Consider the following 20,823-nt stretch of genomic DNA (forward strand, 5'->3'; position numbering starts at 1 on the left):
GCCGGCCTGCAAACACCGTTTTAGAGCTGTACCCTCGAAATATAAGGAATATTGGATCTTGCCACGACGTTCATCATAACCTCAAAAGTCATCAATCATACTGCATGATGGACTTGTTTGTTTGTTTGTTATTTGGTTTTTAGGAGCATTAGCAACTAAGGCCATATTGCTCCGGGAATATGCGGTGGTCATTCCCTGACCTTTCCGCATCCTCCGTATTTGGTGGTGACGGGCTCGAACCCCGGTCTAATCAAGAAGAGTGTGCTATGCACTGCTGTTCCTTCCCACCTGGCTACGGAGGCGCCACTGCATGATGGAAGAGATAGGGAAGGGTTGACCGGAACTTAGCTCTAGAGACTAAACATGGGTTCCACCACTTCAAGCCTCCAATAAGCAAAGTAGTGGTATTTCACCAGTTGATGAGAGTCATCTACCACCTGGTACTGCCTGGTAACATAGAGGGACGGCGTTCCTCCATGTGGTGTGGGTGCCACACCTTGACCCCTGCTTACGTTGGTTCACACCTGGGTGGTCACCCACCATGTAGTTGTGCATGGAGGTTATACCCAGGATTACTAACAGTCCCACCATCGTGAAGGTGCGCAGAGGATTTGGCTGTCACAGACCGTCCGGACTTCGCCGAAATTGGTTCCACTTGATTTGAGTGTCACCCAAATATCAGTTCCATCATCGTTTTAGACTCCCAGGTAGCAAGTACAGCTTGTCTGGCATATCTGAGAGAATGTCTGGCATGTCTGTGTCAAGGTACACATATCTTTCTGCTTCTTGTCCATCAGCTATGATTTTCTTTGGTTTGGTAAATTTGTTGAACTTAACCTGTGTTTTCTTGATATTCATCTTCAAACAAACTACTTCTTCGAACTTTCATACTGCAATTCTTCTGGATCATTGGCAAAGAGAATGATATCATCTCCAAATCATAAGTGATTCGGGTAATCTCCATTATCTTTAGTCCTTTACTATACCAATTTAGCCTGCAAAAAATTTCTTCTAAACAGGTTAAACTTTATCATTGTTGACCCATACTGATGTAGTTGCCTTTTCATATGTTGATTGGAAAATACTAATGTAAGCTCTGCCTCCACTTTGGTTGAGTAAGGTGTTGATTATTGCTTGTTTTGTGACTGAGTCAAATGCTTTTTAATAGTTAATGAAGCCTATGCATAATAGAAAGTTGTATTCATTGTGGCGTTCTATAACTTGCTGTACTGTTTGGATGTGATCCATTGTACTGAAGCCATTTCCTAAACCTGCTTGTTCTTTGGGTTGTGTCGCATCAAGTGCTGTGTCTATTCTTCTTGAAAGTATCTTTGTGAAAACTTGTAGACAACTGGCAATAGGGTTATTGGTCAGTAGTTTTCAAATCTGCATTGTCACCTTTTTTTTGTGCAATATTAATTTTCTTATAAATTTTCCTATTTATGAATTTACCTATTTATTTATTCTGAAAAATTAAAAAAGTCAATTATATAAAATAATTTTTGAATGTGAAAGGAAAAAGTAACAATGATGGCACTGTTTCTTGTAAAGATATTTTTTTTTAGCTTATAAAGAATATCCTTACAAGCTGAAATAATAAAAAAAAATAACAGAAAAAGTTGAAACTTAAACAAATTTTACCTTGCTTGGTTTTTTTCTGCTATCTGCAAGCCCAATTTTCTGTATGCCTCTTCTGCTGCAGAGCGTTGCTTAACAGATTCATTAAGCCTATATACAGAACAGAACAGAACAAATATATATATAATAATAAGCATAGTACAAATTTTATATACTTTATATATTTGTGAATAATAAGAGTAATTACTCTTATTATTCACAAATAATTACTCACTTCCAATCCTTTAAGGACCAAATTAACTACTAGTTTAAAAAAAATTTGATTTTCTTTATAAATATAATTAAGACATTTTTTCCATGTGACAAAAGTATAGTTTATTTATTTCGTATGATGTGATCAATACACGAAGGAACCAGTTTTTTCTTGCTTCCTTCGTGTATCGTGGCCGGGATATCCAACCAACCAGTTCGTTCAGCACCATTGTGATATCCAACCAACCGGTTGGTTCAGCACCATTGTGATATCCAGCCTGAGGCAGGAATCGAACCTGCGACTTTTGGGTTGCCAGGCAGGCACTTTACCTACCCGGCTAGCCCGGTTGGCAATATAGTTGATTGAAGGGGAAAATGGAAAAACTGATTTTTTTTTTTTTTTTTTTTTTTTTTACAAACGTTCTAGTCCTGCACAATACCAAAATAAATTAATATGGTTAATATTTATGAACTCAATTATAGGATTCTATCTCAAGCTGGGATTGGGAGTTCCCATATAAATTTAATGAAATACTAAAATTACTAACAGTAACAAAATTCTGTTAACTGGACCTTTAAAAATATTACAATTTCAATAATTTTACTATAGTAACATTAAAATAAAATCAATTCTTATCTCATTTATTAAATGGCACCCTCCTTGCAACCACACAAACACAAATGATTAGGTCATGCTTTACTGTATTGGATACATTAGGCATACTCTTGAAATGAGATTAAGTGCAGTAGCTTATCGGTGATGTCACCAAGAGGGTTTGGTGTGAGACAACGTTAACTACATAATCATTCTGTAGTACTGTAAATGTTTTTGTAATTAACCAAGAAAAAGTCATTTGACATTTTCTTGGTTTACAGGAAATGTGCTTATAGCCCAAGCTAATTTGTAAACTTCTAGAGAAATACATTTCTATGACATGATATGCATGGTTATTTGTATAAAGTTAAACTAAAGTTGTTGTCTCAAAACAAAAATGCAATTTTGTAGTTAACATTGGCCGAAACTAAGCCCTCAACCTTATGTCACTAATGAGCCATATAACCAATAAAACTTTATCTTCAAAACTGGAATAAGTTAAACTGCTATTTTTCTCTCTTTTACTATTTGAGCTAAGAGTTTCTGGAAGCTCCTAGAATCATACTTCTGTTTTGGGTAGCCTGTTTTACTGAATGGATAGGAGTTACATAATCCCATCTACATTGAGGTTATTCTACTGGGAGAAGACAGACCAAAGATCTAGAGATGACTGTTGTCTACACATTGTACTAAATGAGTCAGAGTTTCAGATGGCTGTTTTGTTACATTGTTGGGTTTTTGTGACATGGAGAGATAATTTGCTATAGTCGTATGGGATGAATGATCCCGACATCCCTAGAAACTGAAATTACTCTCTAAAATGAATGAGGTCGCTGGAATTCTGCTATAAGCAATTTGTGAGTTGTTGAATCTATTAATTAGATTCTTCTTAGGAAAAAAGCTAAGATTCGGTTTCTTCAAGATGTCAAGATATTGTGGGTTAAATTTAAATTCCACTTTCCTATTGATAATGATTCTGGAAAATCATCTTATGAGGGACTCGTTAAATACACATTGATGGCACAACTGATTTATCATTTTGAAGTGCACCTGCATTGGAGGGGAGAGATCTTATCTTATTTATCCACTCTCCTAAATTAATCCTCGTTGGAATATTTGTAGATGCAAGTAGAAAGCTTTCCATAAGATTCCTCAACATATCTATTTTCATATACACAAATGATATGGTAAATGGAAACTTTGGAATTAGCATTAGTAGGGGAATATGATGCAGGAAAGCAAGCTTAAAATCACTTCATCAGTCAAAAAAAAAAAAAAAAAAAACCTTTCCCAATTCACAAATTCATTAACTTCAAATGTTTGTTCAGTTCTGCCTTAAATTTATTTAAGCTGTCAACTTCTACATGTTGAAGTTTGTTCCAGCAATCAACCACACACTGGCTAAAGGCAAATTTCGGCACATCTATTCTACAGCTGTCTTTCCTCAATTTGAATTTATGTCCCCTCAGGTGACTAATCTGGGCAAGACAAAGAATCCCATCAGCATTGAGCTTGCTCAAACCAATCAAAGATTTAAACTCTTCAATCAGATCACCTAGCAGGTGCCCAGTCTCCGGATACTGTAATTTGCAGAACTTAAGTCTTTCTTTGTAAGAGCAACCCTTTGTTCCTTTCACCAATCTCATTGCCCTTCTCTCTACTCGTTCGAGCAGCTCTACATCCTTCCTAAAGTGAGGCCTCCAAACCTGTATACAGTACTCAAGATGTGACCTGACTATTCCCTTATACCAGTGGTTTTCAACCGGGGTGCCGCAACAACATTCCAAGGGTGCCATGTAATTTGGGTATGAGCTACTTAAACTTATTTTTTTTTTAATTTATATATTTATTTCATTATAAAAAGATTAATTAAGAAAAGGAGAAATTACCTCTATGATGTCTTGTAGAGCACTTCAGTGCTGATACTCTCCGTTGTTAAATCAACTATACAAATAGTTTACGTGTATTCCACACCCTCATAGACAAAATCAATGATCCAATGCACCATGAAATCAGGGTGCATTGGATTTTGCAGTGATCAATAATTGATGTTTATTTAGTACCTCTATATAAAGAACAAAATTATTATATATATAATTTGTGCGTGTGAGTGTGTGTGTGTGTGTGTATATATATATATATATATATATATATATACACAAAAAGAGAATCGGATCTAACAGACAGAAAATTGAGTAGGGGTGCCACAAAATAAAATAAATTATTTACGAGTGCCGTTATTAAAAAAAGGTCGAAAACCACTGCCTTATACAAAGGAATAATCACCTCTTTATCTCTGCTATAAAAATTCCTGTACATCATTGACAAAACACAATGAGCTGTTCTTGCAGACTGTCTGCACTGCTCAGAAAACTTCATATCTGACTGCACAATTACCCCAGCCTATTTCATTCTCTACCACTTTGAGTGTAGTACCACCCAGTTGATAGTTACTCTGGGGTTACTGCTACCCATATGTAGTACTTTACATTTGTCAATGTTAAACTTCAGTTGTCACCTCTCAGCCCATCTGCATAACTTTTCTAGATCCTGTTGCAGTAGCATACTGTCATTAACAACACTGCCAACCTTTGTGTCATCTGCAAACTTGGACATTAAGCCTGATATACCTTCATCAATATCATTGATAAATACAGAAAACAACAGTTGGCCCAACACAGACCCCTTGGGGACACCACTAATAACATTAGTCCACGAAGGGCAGTGTCCATTGATTACCACTCTCTGTCTTCTCCCATTGAACCATCTCTTTATCCATAGCAGCAACTTGCCGTTAATGCCATACTGCTCTAACTTGCACAGTAGTTTTCCATGTGCAACAGCATCAAAAGCTTTCCTGAAATCCAAGTATATTTTGCCAAATTATACTTGACCAAAATTTAACCTAACCAAATTATATTTTGCATCCAGTTCCTTTGTAACCTCGTTGTAGTATCCAATCAAACTGGTCAGACAAGACTTTCCCTTAACAAATCCATGCTGTGTCTGAAATATAATGGCAGTCTTGTCTACATGATCCTGTAGTGCTTCTTTAACCAGTGCCTCCATTAATTTTCCCGGAACATAAGTTAAACAGGTCTGTAATTACTTGTGTCACCCTTTGATCCCCTTTGTGAATTGGGGTTGCATTTGAATATCTCCAGTCCATGGGGATCTCCCCTGAGGCCAAGGAAGCTCTCATAATTATGGCTAAGGGTTTGCTTACTTCCTTTGCTGCCTCCTTTAATATAACTAGAGATTCTTTCTACCCCCAGATGCCTTCCTTATGTTTAACTTCAACAATTTCCCCTCCACTTTGCTCTCAGTTACTACAAAATCATTAAGCACATGTTAAAATTTGATAAACGTCTGGCATTTTCCTTTCTTAATAACTCCTCGTGTGAATGTAGATGCAAAATACTCATTCAGTTTGTCAGCTACTTGAGCAGGGTCCTCAACAGTCGAACCATTGATGTGGACCAATCTGATTCATCCCCTTCTAGAGTTTACATAAGTAAAGAACTCTTTGCTGTTTTTCTTTGCATCCTTTGCCAAAAATTTCTCGTAATCTGCCTTTGCATGCCTAACCTCCTTTGACTTGATTACACACCGGCTTATATCTACCATAGGCTTCTGTGTCACTTGATGATTTACATATGCATCCCATGCATTTTTCTTCTCTGCCATGAGTTTCATTAGTTCATCTGGCATCCATTTAGGCCTAAACTTTGAACAGTATTTCATAGTTTTGACGAAAAGTCTAGTAGCTTCCAAGATTACTTTCCGTTTAGAATTACTTCCCAAGTAATTCCCATTACTTCCCATTTAGAATTTGCTGTTGGTAACATCATCAGTTGGTCCCACTGTATAAACTTTAAAAACTGTTTCAGCCCATCGTAGTCACCTTTGTGAAAGCAAAAACCCTTCCCTTTACCCCAGACGATAGTTATATCTTTGAGTAAATCCCACAGTGATCACACTGTGGGATTTACTCAGATAAAGGAACCACTAGGTGGCAGTGATTACAATGTGATCACTGCCACCTAGTGGTTCCTTTATCTGAGGATCCTTAATGCATGAGAATCACTACTGATAATCAGATCAATAGTATTACTCCCTCTGGCTGCCTCTCGAATATGCTGCTGTAGAAAACATCATCCAATATATCCAAAAAAAGCCTTGCTAGTGTGCGAGTGACCAATTCAGAAGTCCCAGTCAATATCTGGGAAGTTAAAATCCCCCATTATAAGACAATCTGATTTACTGGCCAATCTATTTCCCTATACAGTTGTTCATTATACTCATCAGAATCATTAGGCCTATAGGAAGAGTTATATGGTTCTTCTATTATGAGATTCATATCAGTTTCTGTAAGGCCTTAGAACTCTAACAGGTAGAGATTTTCTGAAGTCTAGTTATACAAGGTGTGGAAATAAAGTTCTTGGAATGGTGCAATAAAATGAACACAAAGTGAAGGAGCTCAAAAATCATTTTATTTTTATTCAAAGCAATCACCACTTGATTTAATGCACTTATTACACCATTCTGAAAAGAGTCAGTGAAGGCATCCAAAGAGATTATGTTCAGTTTAGCAGTTACGTTTTTCTTTATGTCCTTAACATCCTGAAGTCTCTTTCCTTTGTGGCAATTTCAACTGGGAAAGAAAAATTCCACTGATGCCAAATCAGGGGAGCAGGCTGGATGGTTAATCCAGCCTAATCTTCTGATTTAGGCATGTTTGTGATATGTTTATACCAAGAAAGGTTATTATTTTCAAACTTTTCCACAGAATTTGTCCAAATATAAGTGACTGGGAGGCAACCTATTCCAGTGTTCAACCCACTGCCCATAGGTGAATTTCATGAGATGCAATCTTCATTTATTCCCTGATATTTTATATTTGTACCACCTGTTCTTGTTTCATCTATGAAGGATAACAGACCTTCTTCATTCATTTACTCTATCCCTTCAGTGTCTTATACACTTCAATCAGATCTCTCCTCAGATGTCTAGTTGTCAAAGTTTGCAGTCCACCCCTTCTCAACCCTCTTTATATGTGCATCAATCTGCACTCTTCACTAATCTGGTCACCCACTTTTGAACCCTCTTCAGAAGTTGTCTTTTTTTTTAGGTGTGATCTCCAAGACCTGAATACAATATTCCAAAAGCAGTATAAACATTGCTTTATATATAGAGATAATGACCTTCTCCCTACTGGAAGGGCCCAATAAATCATGGAAAAGATACCATGTGCTTTCCTAGACACCTGTTTACGCCTCATTGAAAATTTAATATCAAATTGTCGAGTAACACTTTTGTCTTGAAACCATTTTTCACTCTTCTTCCCCCTCCCCAGCTTATATGTGGCTCCAGGATTTCTGTTCCCAAATGCATAACCTTACAATTAAAAGCATTAGACTTTATTTTTCATTTTTTTTTAACCATATATGCCACCAGTCCAAGTCTTTTTGAAGCATCATGGCTCAACTAGAACTGCAAACCACTCTTCACACCTTAAAATTACTAACAATCTTTGACAGTTTCCCTTGTATACTCATGTTATCATTTATGAAAATTTGAAATAGGAGACTCAATACCGAACCTTGAGAGACCTTCCTTATTATCCACTCTGAAAACTGACCATTTATGATAACCCTCTCTTTCTCCCTCCCCTATCTTTTAGCCAGCTTGTGATCCAGTGTGTAGGATCTTACCAGTACAGTACTCCAACTTCTAATTTATGCAGCGGCCATCCATGAGGTTCACAAAAGTTTTACTAAAGCTTTTGACAGTGCCCCTTACTTTACTAAAGCGTTTGATATAAATGTCAAAATTGCTATTCCCATTCAACTAATGACTACATCATACTAATTTATCAAACTGGCCAGGCATAACCTCTGCCTTAAGAATGGTATCTATTCAAGATACCATTCTTATTGAGATGGTCCTGAATAGCAACTTTAACCCCACAGTCCAAAAAGTACCCTACTACAATGTCAAATTCACTGCGCTACAGTTACTCAATTAATGTAGGTGCTAAAAGTAGTCACTACCTTTGTGGAGAAGGGAGCATTAGCACTTGATATAGTCATCCCAGCATCTAATATTGCTTTCATTAACACTCTGAATAATTTGATACTTCACATGTGGCCTTTTTAATTATAACTGAATATATACCATATACCATTAACTTTTTTGAGGTCATTATACCATTTATTTTACAGAAATCAGACTCCTTAATATTCCTCGAAGGTTCCCGCTTCTTTTTGACTGTAAATATCACTGCAACATATCTGTTTAACTCATCTGCCATTTCTGCTGGGCTTTCTGTGGACTTTCCACTGCAACCAGTTAAGGAAACTATATAGGCGGTACAGTATATTAATACTGTACTACAAATTGTTCTGTACAATGCCTCAATACCGAAGGAAGTTTGTTATAAGAAACTGATAATCTTGAAGGTTTACTTTTCAAGAACTCGTATATCCGAAAACTTAATTTCTGATAAATATCAAGAATTGTTTTTGCTTAACAAAGGAAGTGAATAAATTCTTGTATATTAAAAAGTGAGCAGAAATGTAGACTTGTTGCTTACCTTTTAATTACATATAAAAATACATACATAATAAATTGTAAATATACTGGTATTAATAAATGAATTAATAAAGCACATGCTTTTAATTCTAGCTTAGGATTTTATACTCAGTATATAAATTAACCATAACATTTTAGATGAATTTTTAGTGCATCAAAGGCCAACTTACAATACAATATATTTGGAGTGGTTTTGGGAACTGCTAAATTCCAGGACCCCCAAGCAGCTACTACCCCTAATCCATTGCTGTACATTCCCACCATTTGCAAGTTGTAATGATGTTATCTCAAACCAAATGGTGGGCCCAGAGGGAAGAATCTCTTCAAAAAAAGCAAGTTCAATGTAAACTCACACCATCTTTTAATGACTATAAGTGCAATGATTCTTTCTAAATGATGTGAAGATTGTTTCTTTTCTTTTTTTTTTTCACTAAATTCTGCAGTTCCACCTGAAGCCTTCCATTAAAGTTGACATTGGCTTCATCTGTTCATGGTTATTTGCTGTTACCTTCCACTGCCTAATGGGGATGATCACCATGATCAATCTTATATGGGTAATGGTATAGAATCTGTCACACAGCCTTTGGGGATGTAACAAGAGACAAGCCAAAGCTACATGCAAAAGCCATATGCACTGCTGCTACTCTGAGAATTACTTCTCTTTGTGCCATCTCATCCATCACTACAGTGATATCTATTACCGAATGTCCAGGAAGGATTTCCATCTGTCCATATCTTATGCCTAACAAACCCTTGTTTCTCTGAACTTTACCATTTTTTCTTGATGCTATTTGCAGACAATGGACCTCACTGCAATCCTTTCATCTGATAATATACTTTCTTAAGGCCACTGATGTAGAGCTTTTATTTTTCAGCAGTAGCCTTTTAATGACAGCCAGCAGATGATGCTTAGTGCTGCTCACCAAAGTCATAATACCTAATACTCTTTATATTAATGAATGGTTTACTTATACCCAACCAGCCATATATGTGCTTCTGAAGGTTACTTCCAGAAATAAATTAATACTTTTTTTATGTAATTCTCATTTGCATCATCTCCGTTAACAAATATGAGAATTTTCTCTGTTATAATCATTTCATATTACTTGTGATGATAAACATGTGACAGTTGATTGTAAAAGTCTATGAAACATAAGATAATAATTAGAAATCTGAAAAATTTACATTGACATATTGCCATAGGATTAGTCTGTGACCTGAAAATGAAAGTTTTCAATATGTTCCATCTACTATCTAGGAGTTAATTAATTAAAGCACATTGAGCAGATTACACAAGGTCTGAAGTAATACAAGCCACACTTAAAAAAACAAATATTTTATGTAAAAAACTGATACCACAGAGTAATGCTGGGCTTATTAGGGTAATAATATATGAAAAGTTGTTCCTGTTAACATTCAGTGAATAGTTTATTTAATCAGTAAATTCCCTTCCCAGTGACAATTTCTTTCTCTATGCATTTATTTATATCACAAAGTGTTTTTTGTCACAAGAATCAAGGAATAATTGAGGGGAGGGGAATGGTTATGTCTGGATTTCATCATATATACCTGAAATAATAAAAATACATGAAACTCTTTCATCCAGGGCTGGATTAAGGATGAAATAGACCCCCCGCCATATTTAAATTTGGGGCCCCTTTATATATATATATATATATATATATATATATATATATATATATATATATATATTACACACATACGTATAAATACTACATAGGTTTTTATATTTATATGGTGAATAATAATTCCTTGATAAAAAAGTAAAATAAGAGGTCAAAAATGTTTTGTTTTTTAATTTGAAAAATAACAATAAAAACAATTTTAATAGAAACTTTTAACTTATTTATCATACAATAAAAAGGTATAAGAATAAAATTTAAACTCTTAACAAGTTAAGTTTAAGTATGCTTTTATATTATACATTTTCTTGGCTTATTATTATTAGAAATTTTTATCACTACTTTAGAAAACATTTACACTGAAAATGAGGCCCAGGCCATGGCCGGTTTGGCTGTAGCATTAATGTGCCCATTTTCATCTACTACAGTGCTTGATCAGCTGTTATCACTGTATTTACAATGTCCTGATTCAGTTAATCATTTGTGAAAATACATCAATTACTTAATTTCACATTTAAAAATTAACTCAAATTCTGAATAGCATCATAAACTTGATTTCTGATTGACATTTCAAGTGCTATATGATTTACATTTTTAGATGTAAAACTCAAGGGCAATACTATGGAAAACATATAGTCAAAATGGATTTAATAATGTATAAAAGATTTTGGATGTTTCTGAAAGATGTCTACATTTTGATCTGAATTCCTTATCTTTCTATTATTATTATTAGTAGTAGTGGCATATGATCCAAGAAAGCAAGTTTATAAAGCATCAGCCAAAAAAAAAAAAAAAAAATTCACATCACTTATCCATTCCCTCCAATTATATGTCTAGTTCTTCCTTGAATTTATTCAAACTGCCTACTTCCACAACAACAGATGGAAGTTTGTTTCAACGAATCAACCAGCTGGCCATTTCTCAGCTGATTTATCCTGCAACAAACAATTCCTCAATTTGAATTTATGCTCCCTCATGCATGCAATCTGAGCAAGGGGAAGAATGCATCAGCATTGAGCTTACTCAAACCATTCAAAGCCTTGAACACCTCAATTAGATTACCTTGCTGGTGCCTAGTCTCCAGATGCTGCAATAAGCAGAACTGAAGCTTGTTCTGGTATGACCACCCTTTCGTTCCCTTCACCAATCTCATTACACATCTCCGTACCTGTTCCAGCAGCTCTACATCCTTCCTCAAATGAGGCCTCCAGACCTGCATGCAGTACTCAAGATGGAGCATAAGCATTTCCTTATACAATCACCTCCATATTCCTGCTGGCAAAGTTCCGGTATACCATAGACAAAAGCCCATAAGCTGTCCTGGAAGATAGAACATATCGAAAATTGCTCAGAGAACTTCATATCTGACTGCACAATTAATCCCCTCCACCATGGTCTTTTTTTAATTTTCCACTACCCTGAGTATAGTACACCACTCACAGTTGTTACATTAATTTGGGATTAATTGCAAGAATATTTGCTGATGCTATCGAGGCAGTGTTAGGTGGGTTGGAAAACTGCTAGCTTGGGGGGATACAAGGACTAATAGTTTAACAGTAGCCGTAGGCAGAGGTGAAGGTGATTCTTGCACAACTTCTATTAGAATAAGTAGCGACCTGGAGCGTGGGGTGTTGGGGGTTTCAGGGACGGATGGCAGTCATCCTGAAATAGGTGGGTATATGGGATGTGTTAGGATAACTAAGAAAAGGAGTAGGAGCATGTATACTTGCATGTATAATGCTAGAAGTATAGTAAATAAATTCGATGAATTTGAAGTGTTGGTCAAGACATCAAAGGTGGATATTGTTGGGACAGAGACGTGGTGTCACACAGATATAAGGAATGCAGAACTGGAATTTGGGGAGTACAATGTGTACAGAAAGGATAGACAGGATAGAAAGGGAGGAGGTGTTATGCTGTTAATTAAGAAAAACATAAAATCAAAAGAAGTGCATCCAGTTGATATAGATGAACAGTGCACTGTTCAGTCAGTTTGGTGTGACATAAGCACTGCAAAGCAAAAATAAGAGTAGGAGTGGGTTATAGGCCTAATGACTCGAACGAGTACAATGAACAATTGTACAGAGAAATAGAGTGGTCTAATAAATCGGAATGTCTTATAATGGGGGATTTTAACTTCCCAGATATTGACTGGAACTTGTGGGTTGGTCACCCACACACTAGTCAGACTTTTGTGGATTTATTGGATGATTGTTTTCTGCAGCAGCATGTTCGAGAGGCAACCAGAGAAAGTAATACTCTTGATCTGGTTATCAGCAGTGATCATTCGTGTATTAAGAATTTGCAGATAAAGGAACCACTAGGTGGCAGTGATCACAGTGTACTGATGTGGGATTTACTTAAAGATTTAATTACCATCAGGGGTAAAGGAAAGGGTTTTTGCTTCCGTAAAGGTGAGTACAGTGGTCTCCGACAGTTTTTAAATTCTGTACAGTGGGATAAACTGACGATGTTACCAACAGTAAATTCTAAGTGGGAAGCATTCAAGGAATTAATCGTGGAAGCTACTAAAAGTTTCATACCTTTTAAGAAATATTGTTCAAAGTTTAGGCCTAAATGGTTATCTAATGAACTAATGAGACTCGTAATAGAGAAGAAAAATGCATGGGTGACAAAGGAGGATAGGCAGGCGAAGGCAGATTACGAGAAATCCTTGGCAAAAGATGCTAAGAAAAACAGCAAGGATTTCTTTACTTATATAAACTCTAAAAGGAAAGGGATGAATCTGATTGGTCCACTTCATATCGATGGTTCGACTGTTGATGATCCTGCTCAGATAGAAAACAAACTGACTGAGTATTTTGCATCTACATTCATACATGAGGAATTATTAAGGTTTGAAAATGGCAGAAGGTTATCAAATTGTAGCAGGATACTTAATGATTTTGTAATAACTGAAAGCAAAGTGGAGGAGAAATTGTTGAAGTTAAACATAAGAAAAGCACCTGGAGTGGATGGGATCTATCCAGTTATATTAAAGGAGGCGGCAAAGCAACTAAGCAAACCCTTAGCCATAATTATGAGAGCATCCTTGGACTCAGGAGAGGTTCCCACGGATTGGAGATATGCAAATGTATCCCCAATTCACAAAGGGGGATCGAAGGGTGACACGAGTAATTACAGACCAGTTAGTTTAACTTCTGTTCCAGGTAAAATAATGGAGTCACTGGTTAAAGATGCGTTGCAGGATCATCTACACAAGACTGCAGCAATAATTCAGACATAGCATGGGTTTGTTAAGGGAAAGTCTTGTCTGACAAATTTGATAGGATATTATGATGTGGTTACAAAGGAACTGGATGCAAAAAATAATTTTGATATCATATATTTGGATTTCAGGAAAGCTTTTGACACTGTTGCGCATGGAAGACTATTGTACAAATTGGAGCAGAATGGTATTAAGGGTAAGTTGCTAAATGTTATTAGTGGAGTCCCACAGGGTTCGGTGTTAGGTCCACTGTTGTTTTGTATATTTATCAATGATATTGATGAAGGTATATCAGGCTTAATGTTGAAGTTTGCAGATGATACAAAGGTTGGCAAGGTTGTTAATGACAGTAATGGCAGTGTGCTACTGCAACAGGATCTAGATAATTTGGGCAGATGGGCTAAGAAGTGGCAACTGAAGTTTAACCTTGACAAATGCAAAGTACTGCATATGGGTAGAAGTAACCCCAGAGAAACATTTGTTATTTATTATTTGGTTTTTAGGAGCATTAGCAACTAAGGCCATATTGCTCCGGGAATATGCGGTGGTCATTCCCTTGACCTTTCCACATCCTCCGTATTTGGTGGTGACGGGCTTGAACTCCGGTCTAATCAAGAAGCGTGCTACGCACTGATGCTCCTTCCCACCTGGCTACGGAGGCGCCCCCAGAGAAACGTACTAACTGTGTGGTACTACACTTAAGGCGGTAGAAAATGAAAAAGACCTGGGAGTAATTGTGCAGTCAGATATGAAGTTTTCTGAGCAATGCAGACAGGCTGCCAGGGCAGGTCATGGGGTTTTGTCAATGATATATAGGAATTTTGAAAAGGAGGTGATTATCCCTCTGTATAAGGCAATGGTAAGGCCATGCCTTGAGTACTGCGTACAGGTCTGGAGGCCTCATTTTAGGAAGGATGTAGATTTACTTGAATGTGTACAGAGAAGGGCAACAAGATTGGTGAGGGGAATGAAGGGATCCTTTTACCAAGAGAGGCTTAAGTTCTGCAAATTGCAGTGGCTGGAGACTAGGCACCTGCGCGGTGATCTGATTGAGGTGTATAAGGCCTTGAATGGGTTGAGCACGCTGAATTCTGATGGGATCCTTCCACTTGTTCAGATTACGAACCTAAGGGGACATAAATTCAAATTAAGAAAAGACACATGTAGATTAGATGTGCAGAAATTTGCCTTTAGCCAGTAGGTGGTTAATTGCTGGAACAAACTTCCATCTGTCGTTGTGGAAGTTGATAGGTTGAATATATTTAAGGAAGAACTGGACAGGCATTTGGAGGGAATGGTGTGATTTTTTTTTTTTTTTTTTTTTGGCTGATGCTGAATAAGCTCATACACTTGCTTTCTTGCATCAAATGCCACTGCTACTACTACTACCCATATGCAGTATCATGCATTTGCAATGTTAAACATCAACTGCTATTTCTCATCTGCCCATGTGCCTAACATATTTAGATCTTGTTGTGGCAGCTTAAACTGATTACTATCATTATCATTACTGAATATTGAAAACAACAATGGACTTCTCTCCATTAATAACATTAGTCCATGAAAGAGTAGTGTCCATCAATAACCATTCTCTGTCTTCTCTCACTCGATCATCCCTTTATCTAGAGCAGCAGTTCCCAACCGGTTGTTCCTGAAAGGGTTCCAGGAGTTTCACACTAAAAATTCTGTAATGGTGTCTGCTTAGATTTACATAGGTATATTATTGTAAACTACAAAACAGAACTAATAATAAACAATAAAGAAAAATAAAATTAAATAAAAAGTAAAGAATTGTCAAAGAAACCACATCTCCCACAATTCCTTATAATTAGTTTACTAATAATGTTTTATTATTATTATTAGCTATATGGTGCAAGGAAGCCTGAGGCTTATGCTGCACCAGCCAAAAAAAAAAAAAAAAAAAAAAATTTCCCAAGTTACCCTGAGAGAGAGAGAGAGAGAGAGAGAGAGAGGAGAGAAAACTAGAAGGGAATCGCCAAGAAAGAGAAGAATAATGAAGATATCCGGCTCAGGACCCTGGGTGTGCCAAGCACATACTCACCAGATGTGAGCCCCTGGGGTTTTGCATACTAATATTTTTTTCATTCTCAAGGATCATTGTTATGTACAGGTACTTTTTTTTTTATTTTTTTTTTTTAGAACCTGGGTGAACGTGCATGAGGTGAAGGTTGAAAAGATGAAAGAAGATACTTGTTGATATTAGACTTGAACTTCTGTAGATTGTAATTTTCAGGAAATATGTATGAAGGAAGGTTGTTCCAGAAAACAGAAGTTCAATGAATAAATGAGGAAGAAGAAAGGTTGGTTCTGTGAATCTGAACTTGGACAGTGAAAGAATGTTGACTGGTTGCGGCACGTGTTCGGACAGCTTTGAAAGAGAGAGTGGGAATTATAGAAGCCAATTCAGAAGAACAGTGCCCGTGGAAGTATTTATAGAAAAGGCATGCAGCAGAAACAGAAAGTCTATGAGACAGAGAGTGGAGAGACTCTGTTATAGATGAGACATTAATTAACCAAACTGCCCTCTTTTGAATGTAATCTAGAAGCCTGAGAGAGGTTTTTGGGGTACCGCCAAACAATATTCCATGGTAGGCTGAATTTGCAATTTCTACAGAGTCAACAACTATTTGGGATAAAAGTAACGCTAAGAGCAAAAGAGAAAACCCAGTTTTTTAGATGCAGAGGAAGCAATATTTGTAATGTGGGTTATTCCAAGAGAAATTAGAAGTCAGGGTAATCCCCAAGATCGTGCATAGAAATCGGAGCGTCATCAAAGATAAGCACAGGAGCAGAAGAATCCTTTTTGCGAGATATAAGACAGGACTGAATTTTAGGCTTGGCATTTAAGGATTTGGCAGTGGATACTTGAGAAATTGAAGCTGTTTTAACAGGGCAAGGTTTCTCAAACTGGAAGGTGGAATATAATGAGCTATCGTCAGTAAAACTATGGATAGGATTTCCGGTCAATGGAAGGAGGTCATTAATATACCAGAGGAAAAGAGTGGGAGAAAGAACTGAACGTTGGGGAATGCCAGCATTAGCGGAGAAGTTAGAAGACAGAGAGCAGTCAGAGAGAAACCTGGATACCCAATTACAAAGAATGGTTGGCAAACCATACGATGGAAGCTTATTTTGAAGACTTTATGCCAAACAAGATCAAAAGCCTTTGAAATGTCAAGGCAACGGCTTGAGTTTCACCAAACTTTTCCATTGAATTTGTCCATAGATGTCTAACATAAGCAAGAATATCACCAGTGGAACGACACTGATGGAATCCATACTGGCGATCATTGATCAGATGAAAGATTTCCAGATAGTTTAAGAGTTGGCAGTTAATTAATTTCTCCATTACTTTGGAAAGAGTAGATGTAATCACAATGGGACAATAATTGGATGGAAGGGATTTGTCATCCTTTTAGGAACTAGCTGGATATAAGCAAATTTCCAAGCAGAAGGTAAAACATCTTTGGAATAAGAAAGTGAAAAAAGACGACACAAAACAGGAGTAAGTTAAGGAGAACAGGTTTTGAGGACAAGTAGAGAAATACCAACAGAACCTGGAGCTTTCTTAGCATCAGATTCATCAAAATCTTTCTGACATCCTTTTGAAGGAAGACCACAGGAGGCATTGAATGGAGTGTACTGGGAATGGTTTGAGGTTATTTACCAAGATCATCAATACATGAGTTGGAAGAAAAATAGGATTCTAGCAGGTCAGCTTTATCTTTGGCTGATGTGGCAACAGAACCATCTGGTTTTGACAGAGGTGGGAACAGAGATAGGTAAAAATTGCGGCCAATAGCTTTGGCAAGAGACCAGAATGCTCGGCTACCATTTGGGAAAAAAGCCAGTTTTCTACTCTTAGCCTGTTCGAAATTTAGTTTGGACTGAATAATAACTGCTTTACAAAGTTCAGGTAGTTCTCGACTTTACGAGTTAATTCGTTCCTAGAGCGCACTCGTAAAGCGAAAACTTGTAAAGCGGGAATTTATTTCCCATAGACGATGTTAGAAATAAGGGTTATGTTATCAACAATGAAATTAGTTAATGTTTAAACAATGATGATTTATTCAAAGAAATGAAAACAGCCTGTAAAATCAAGCAAATTATAATAATAGAGAAATTATTTATGACTTACAAATGTTAAAGAATGTTTATTCTTCATCATCATCATCAACTAAATGCATGCTCGTTGATCACTCGTTATTGGCTCAGCACTCAGTTTATTGCACAAGGAGTCGTCTTCTTCAGAAATGCTTCAAGAGGCATTTATTTACAAGATAATCTTCTCTTTTATTTATAAATTTCAATAGCATGCATAAGCATTTTTTAACGGAATGCACAAATTGCAACAACACAATTTGCACAGAGTAACAAGTTTACAAAGCTTAAAGAGAAGATTCTGAAAATTTATTTCTGGTTTTTATACGATTGAAGAATTCAGTAAATGACAAACACATTTCACCATAATAACGTAAAAACCGACACAATTCCAGCTATCGGTATTTTCACAAATGCAATAACATTGAGTTTGCTACCCATTTATAATTGCTTACAGTAACAGAAAAGCCCAATAAATTGGAAAGTGCAAATTGTTTTTTGTTTTATGGTCGTGACTTCCAGAAATATGCTTTAGAAAAATATCACAAAGCCGTTCAAAATTGGTTCTTAATATATGATAACGATGAAAGTGTAGTGCATTTAACGATTTGAATTGGTAACTAATACAATTTACACTATAAAAATGACCTTTTAGGGAGTTTTATATTGAAAATTTGAACTTCCAAGGTTGTGGAATGAATTACCAAAAAACAATATGTTATTGGGTTCACATTACAATACGATGGTAAAGGATTAATATCATAAAGCGGGATACACTGTATTGTATAGCTACACACATGGTTTGAAATGCAGTATTTATTAATATTTAACATCAATTTTTTGCAATTAATGTTTATATTTTCAATTTTGCTGATACTTGATAAAAAAAAAAAAAAAAAACTCATAAACCTGGGAACTCATAAAGCGAAAACTGCCTGTATAAATACTACTTAATAATAATTTTTATTATTACATAATGTTGCGCACTGGAAATATTTTATAATAAAAATTCAAAAAAATTATACAATTTCAGAGAATATAGGCTTAGTGGTTCACATTAAAAATATTATGTTGAAAGGGGTTAGCAATAAAAAATATTGTGTTGAAAGAGGTTCGCAAGTCAAAAAAGGTTGGGAACCGCTGATCTAGAGCAATAACGTGCTCTTAATGCCACAAAGTGCAATGGTATCAAAAGGTTTCCTGAAATCTAATTATTCTCTAATTTTCTCAGTCTCTTCATATGGAACCCAGTTTGAATCAAGAACACTGTCCTTACATATACAACACTAACAACTTCTTCAATTTATAATTAATTTTCTTATTCACTATTATTACTTTCTAATACTATAATTCATTTTCTTTATCAGTTAAACCTTGAAATTTCATTTTTAATTAATGGTGATAAAAAAAAAGGTTAGGTAATGTACGCAGTGCATTATATTTGAAGTATGCGGGCAAATAATAACAATTCATGATTTATAACAAAAATATTAGCAATAAAGCAAAAATTTTTGTGTGAACCAAGAACATTTTGTTTCTGTACATTCTGGCACACTGCCCATTCATTCCTCCAACCAGCACTCAGCAACATAGATAACATCCAATGCTTCAACTACAATACATAGTATATGGACAGCTTATACGATGTGTAAAGTGGGGAAAAGGGGTAATGTATGCAGAGTATTACATTTCAGGCGCATTCAATTTTTTTCTTCTTAAATTCAATGCATTTTTTTTTTCTTTTTCTAAGATCGGTAGAAGTGAAATGTAAATATAGTCATCTTATCAATTAATAACTAAGATTATAGCTTTATAGAACACTTAATAAAATGCTATAGTTTTGCCATCTCTAAACTTAACCATCAGTTTAATTACAACTGTACAATGTTTATTGCTTTTCTACTATACACTTCTTTTTTTTGCCTCTTTTCTCTCTCTCTCTCTCTCTCTATTTATATATATATATATATTATATCTTCACAATCAACACCATGCTCATGTGTCTTACATAACAATATAAGCAAAGTATGCATTGACTGCCTAAAGCTAAAAATACTACATTGCATTAAAACTACATTTAATCTATAAATTTCTTTTTCCATACAATTTATATGGAAAAAATAAATGATAATTGCTGGATTCTATTAAACTGATTTTAATAAAATTTGGAATGGCTTAACAAATATTTTTAAAGGGCCCAAATATAAAATTTCATGAAAATCCATCCACTGGGAGTCATGTTTCATTCGGGCAGGCAGATAGATGGACAGTTGCATTAGTAGTGACAAACAATACAAGAAAGCAAGCTTATACAGCATCAGCTAGCATTAGTAGTGACAAACAATACAAGAAAGCAAGCTTATACAGCATCAGCCAAATGGTTAAGACAATAGGTGCATTATTCATATATATGCTAACAACACTAAAAATGTTCAATGCTAGAGAAATCAAAACAAAATAATAATAATTATTATTCATAAATGACATGTAAAAATTTAAGGCCACAAATATGCATAAAATGATGAAATAATTGATAAACCCTGGCCACCATCACACATATAACACTACCAACAGGTGTACTAAAAAACAATACCGAACATTAATTTTATGTATGTTTTCTAAGATTAAATTATATTCCTTTGGGGTTGAAAATTCTTATGCATTTGCAGTACCACTGGGATACCCTTGTGGTGGAGGTTGATAGCCTAAATAAGTTTAAGGCTCAGCTGGACAGGTATTTTGAACGAACAGAGGGGTGAAGTGGAAGTGGGTTTTTTTTTTTTTTTTTTTTTTGGCTGATGCTGCATAAG

General features: G+C 35.8%; 1 protein-coding gene across 1 annotated transcript in view; it reads right to left on the reverse strand.

Moving 5' to 3' along the window:
* The window catches only part of LOC150089737 (RUN and FYVE domain-containing protein 2-like), a 399,341-nt gene that overhangs the window by 81,913 nt on the left and 296,605 nt on the right, over positions 1-20,823 (reverse strand). The window contains exon 12 of the mRNA XM_090389637.1: positions 1,642-1,728. Within this exon, the coding sequence (XP_090245763.1) occupies positions 1,642-1,728 (87 nt within the window). The remainder of the gene's footprint in view (positions 1-1,641; positions 1,729-20,823) is intronic.

This window comes from Mastigoproctus giganteus, chromosome 2 (genome assembly GCF_048544385.1).
Source record: "Mastigoproctus giganteus isolate SK-2022 chromosome 2, ASM4854438v1, whole genome shotgun sequence".
Lineage (NCBI taxonomy): Eukaryota > Metazoa > Arthropoda > Arachnida > Uropygi > Thelyphonidae > Mastigoproctus > Mastigoproctus giganteus.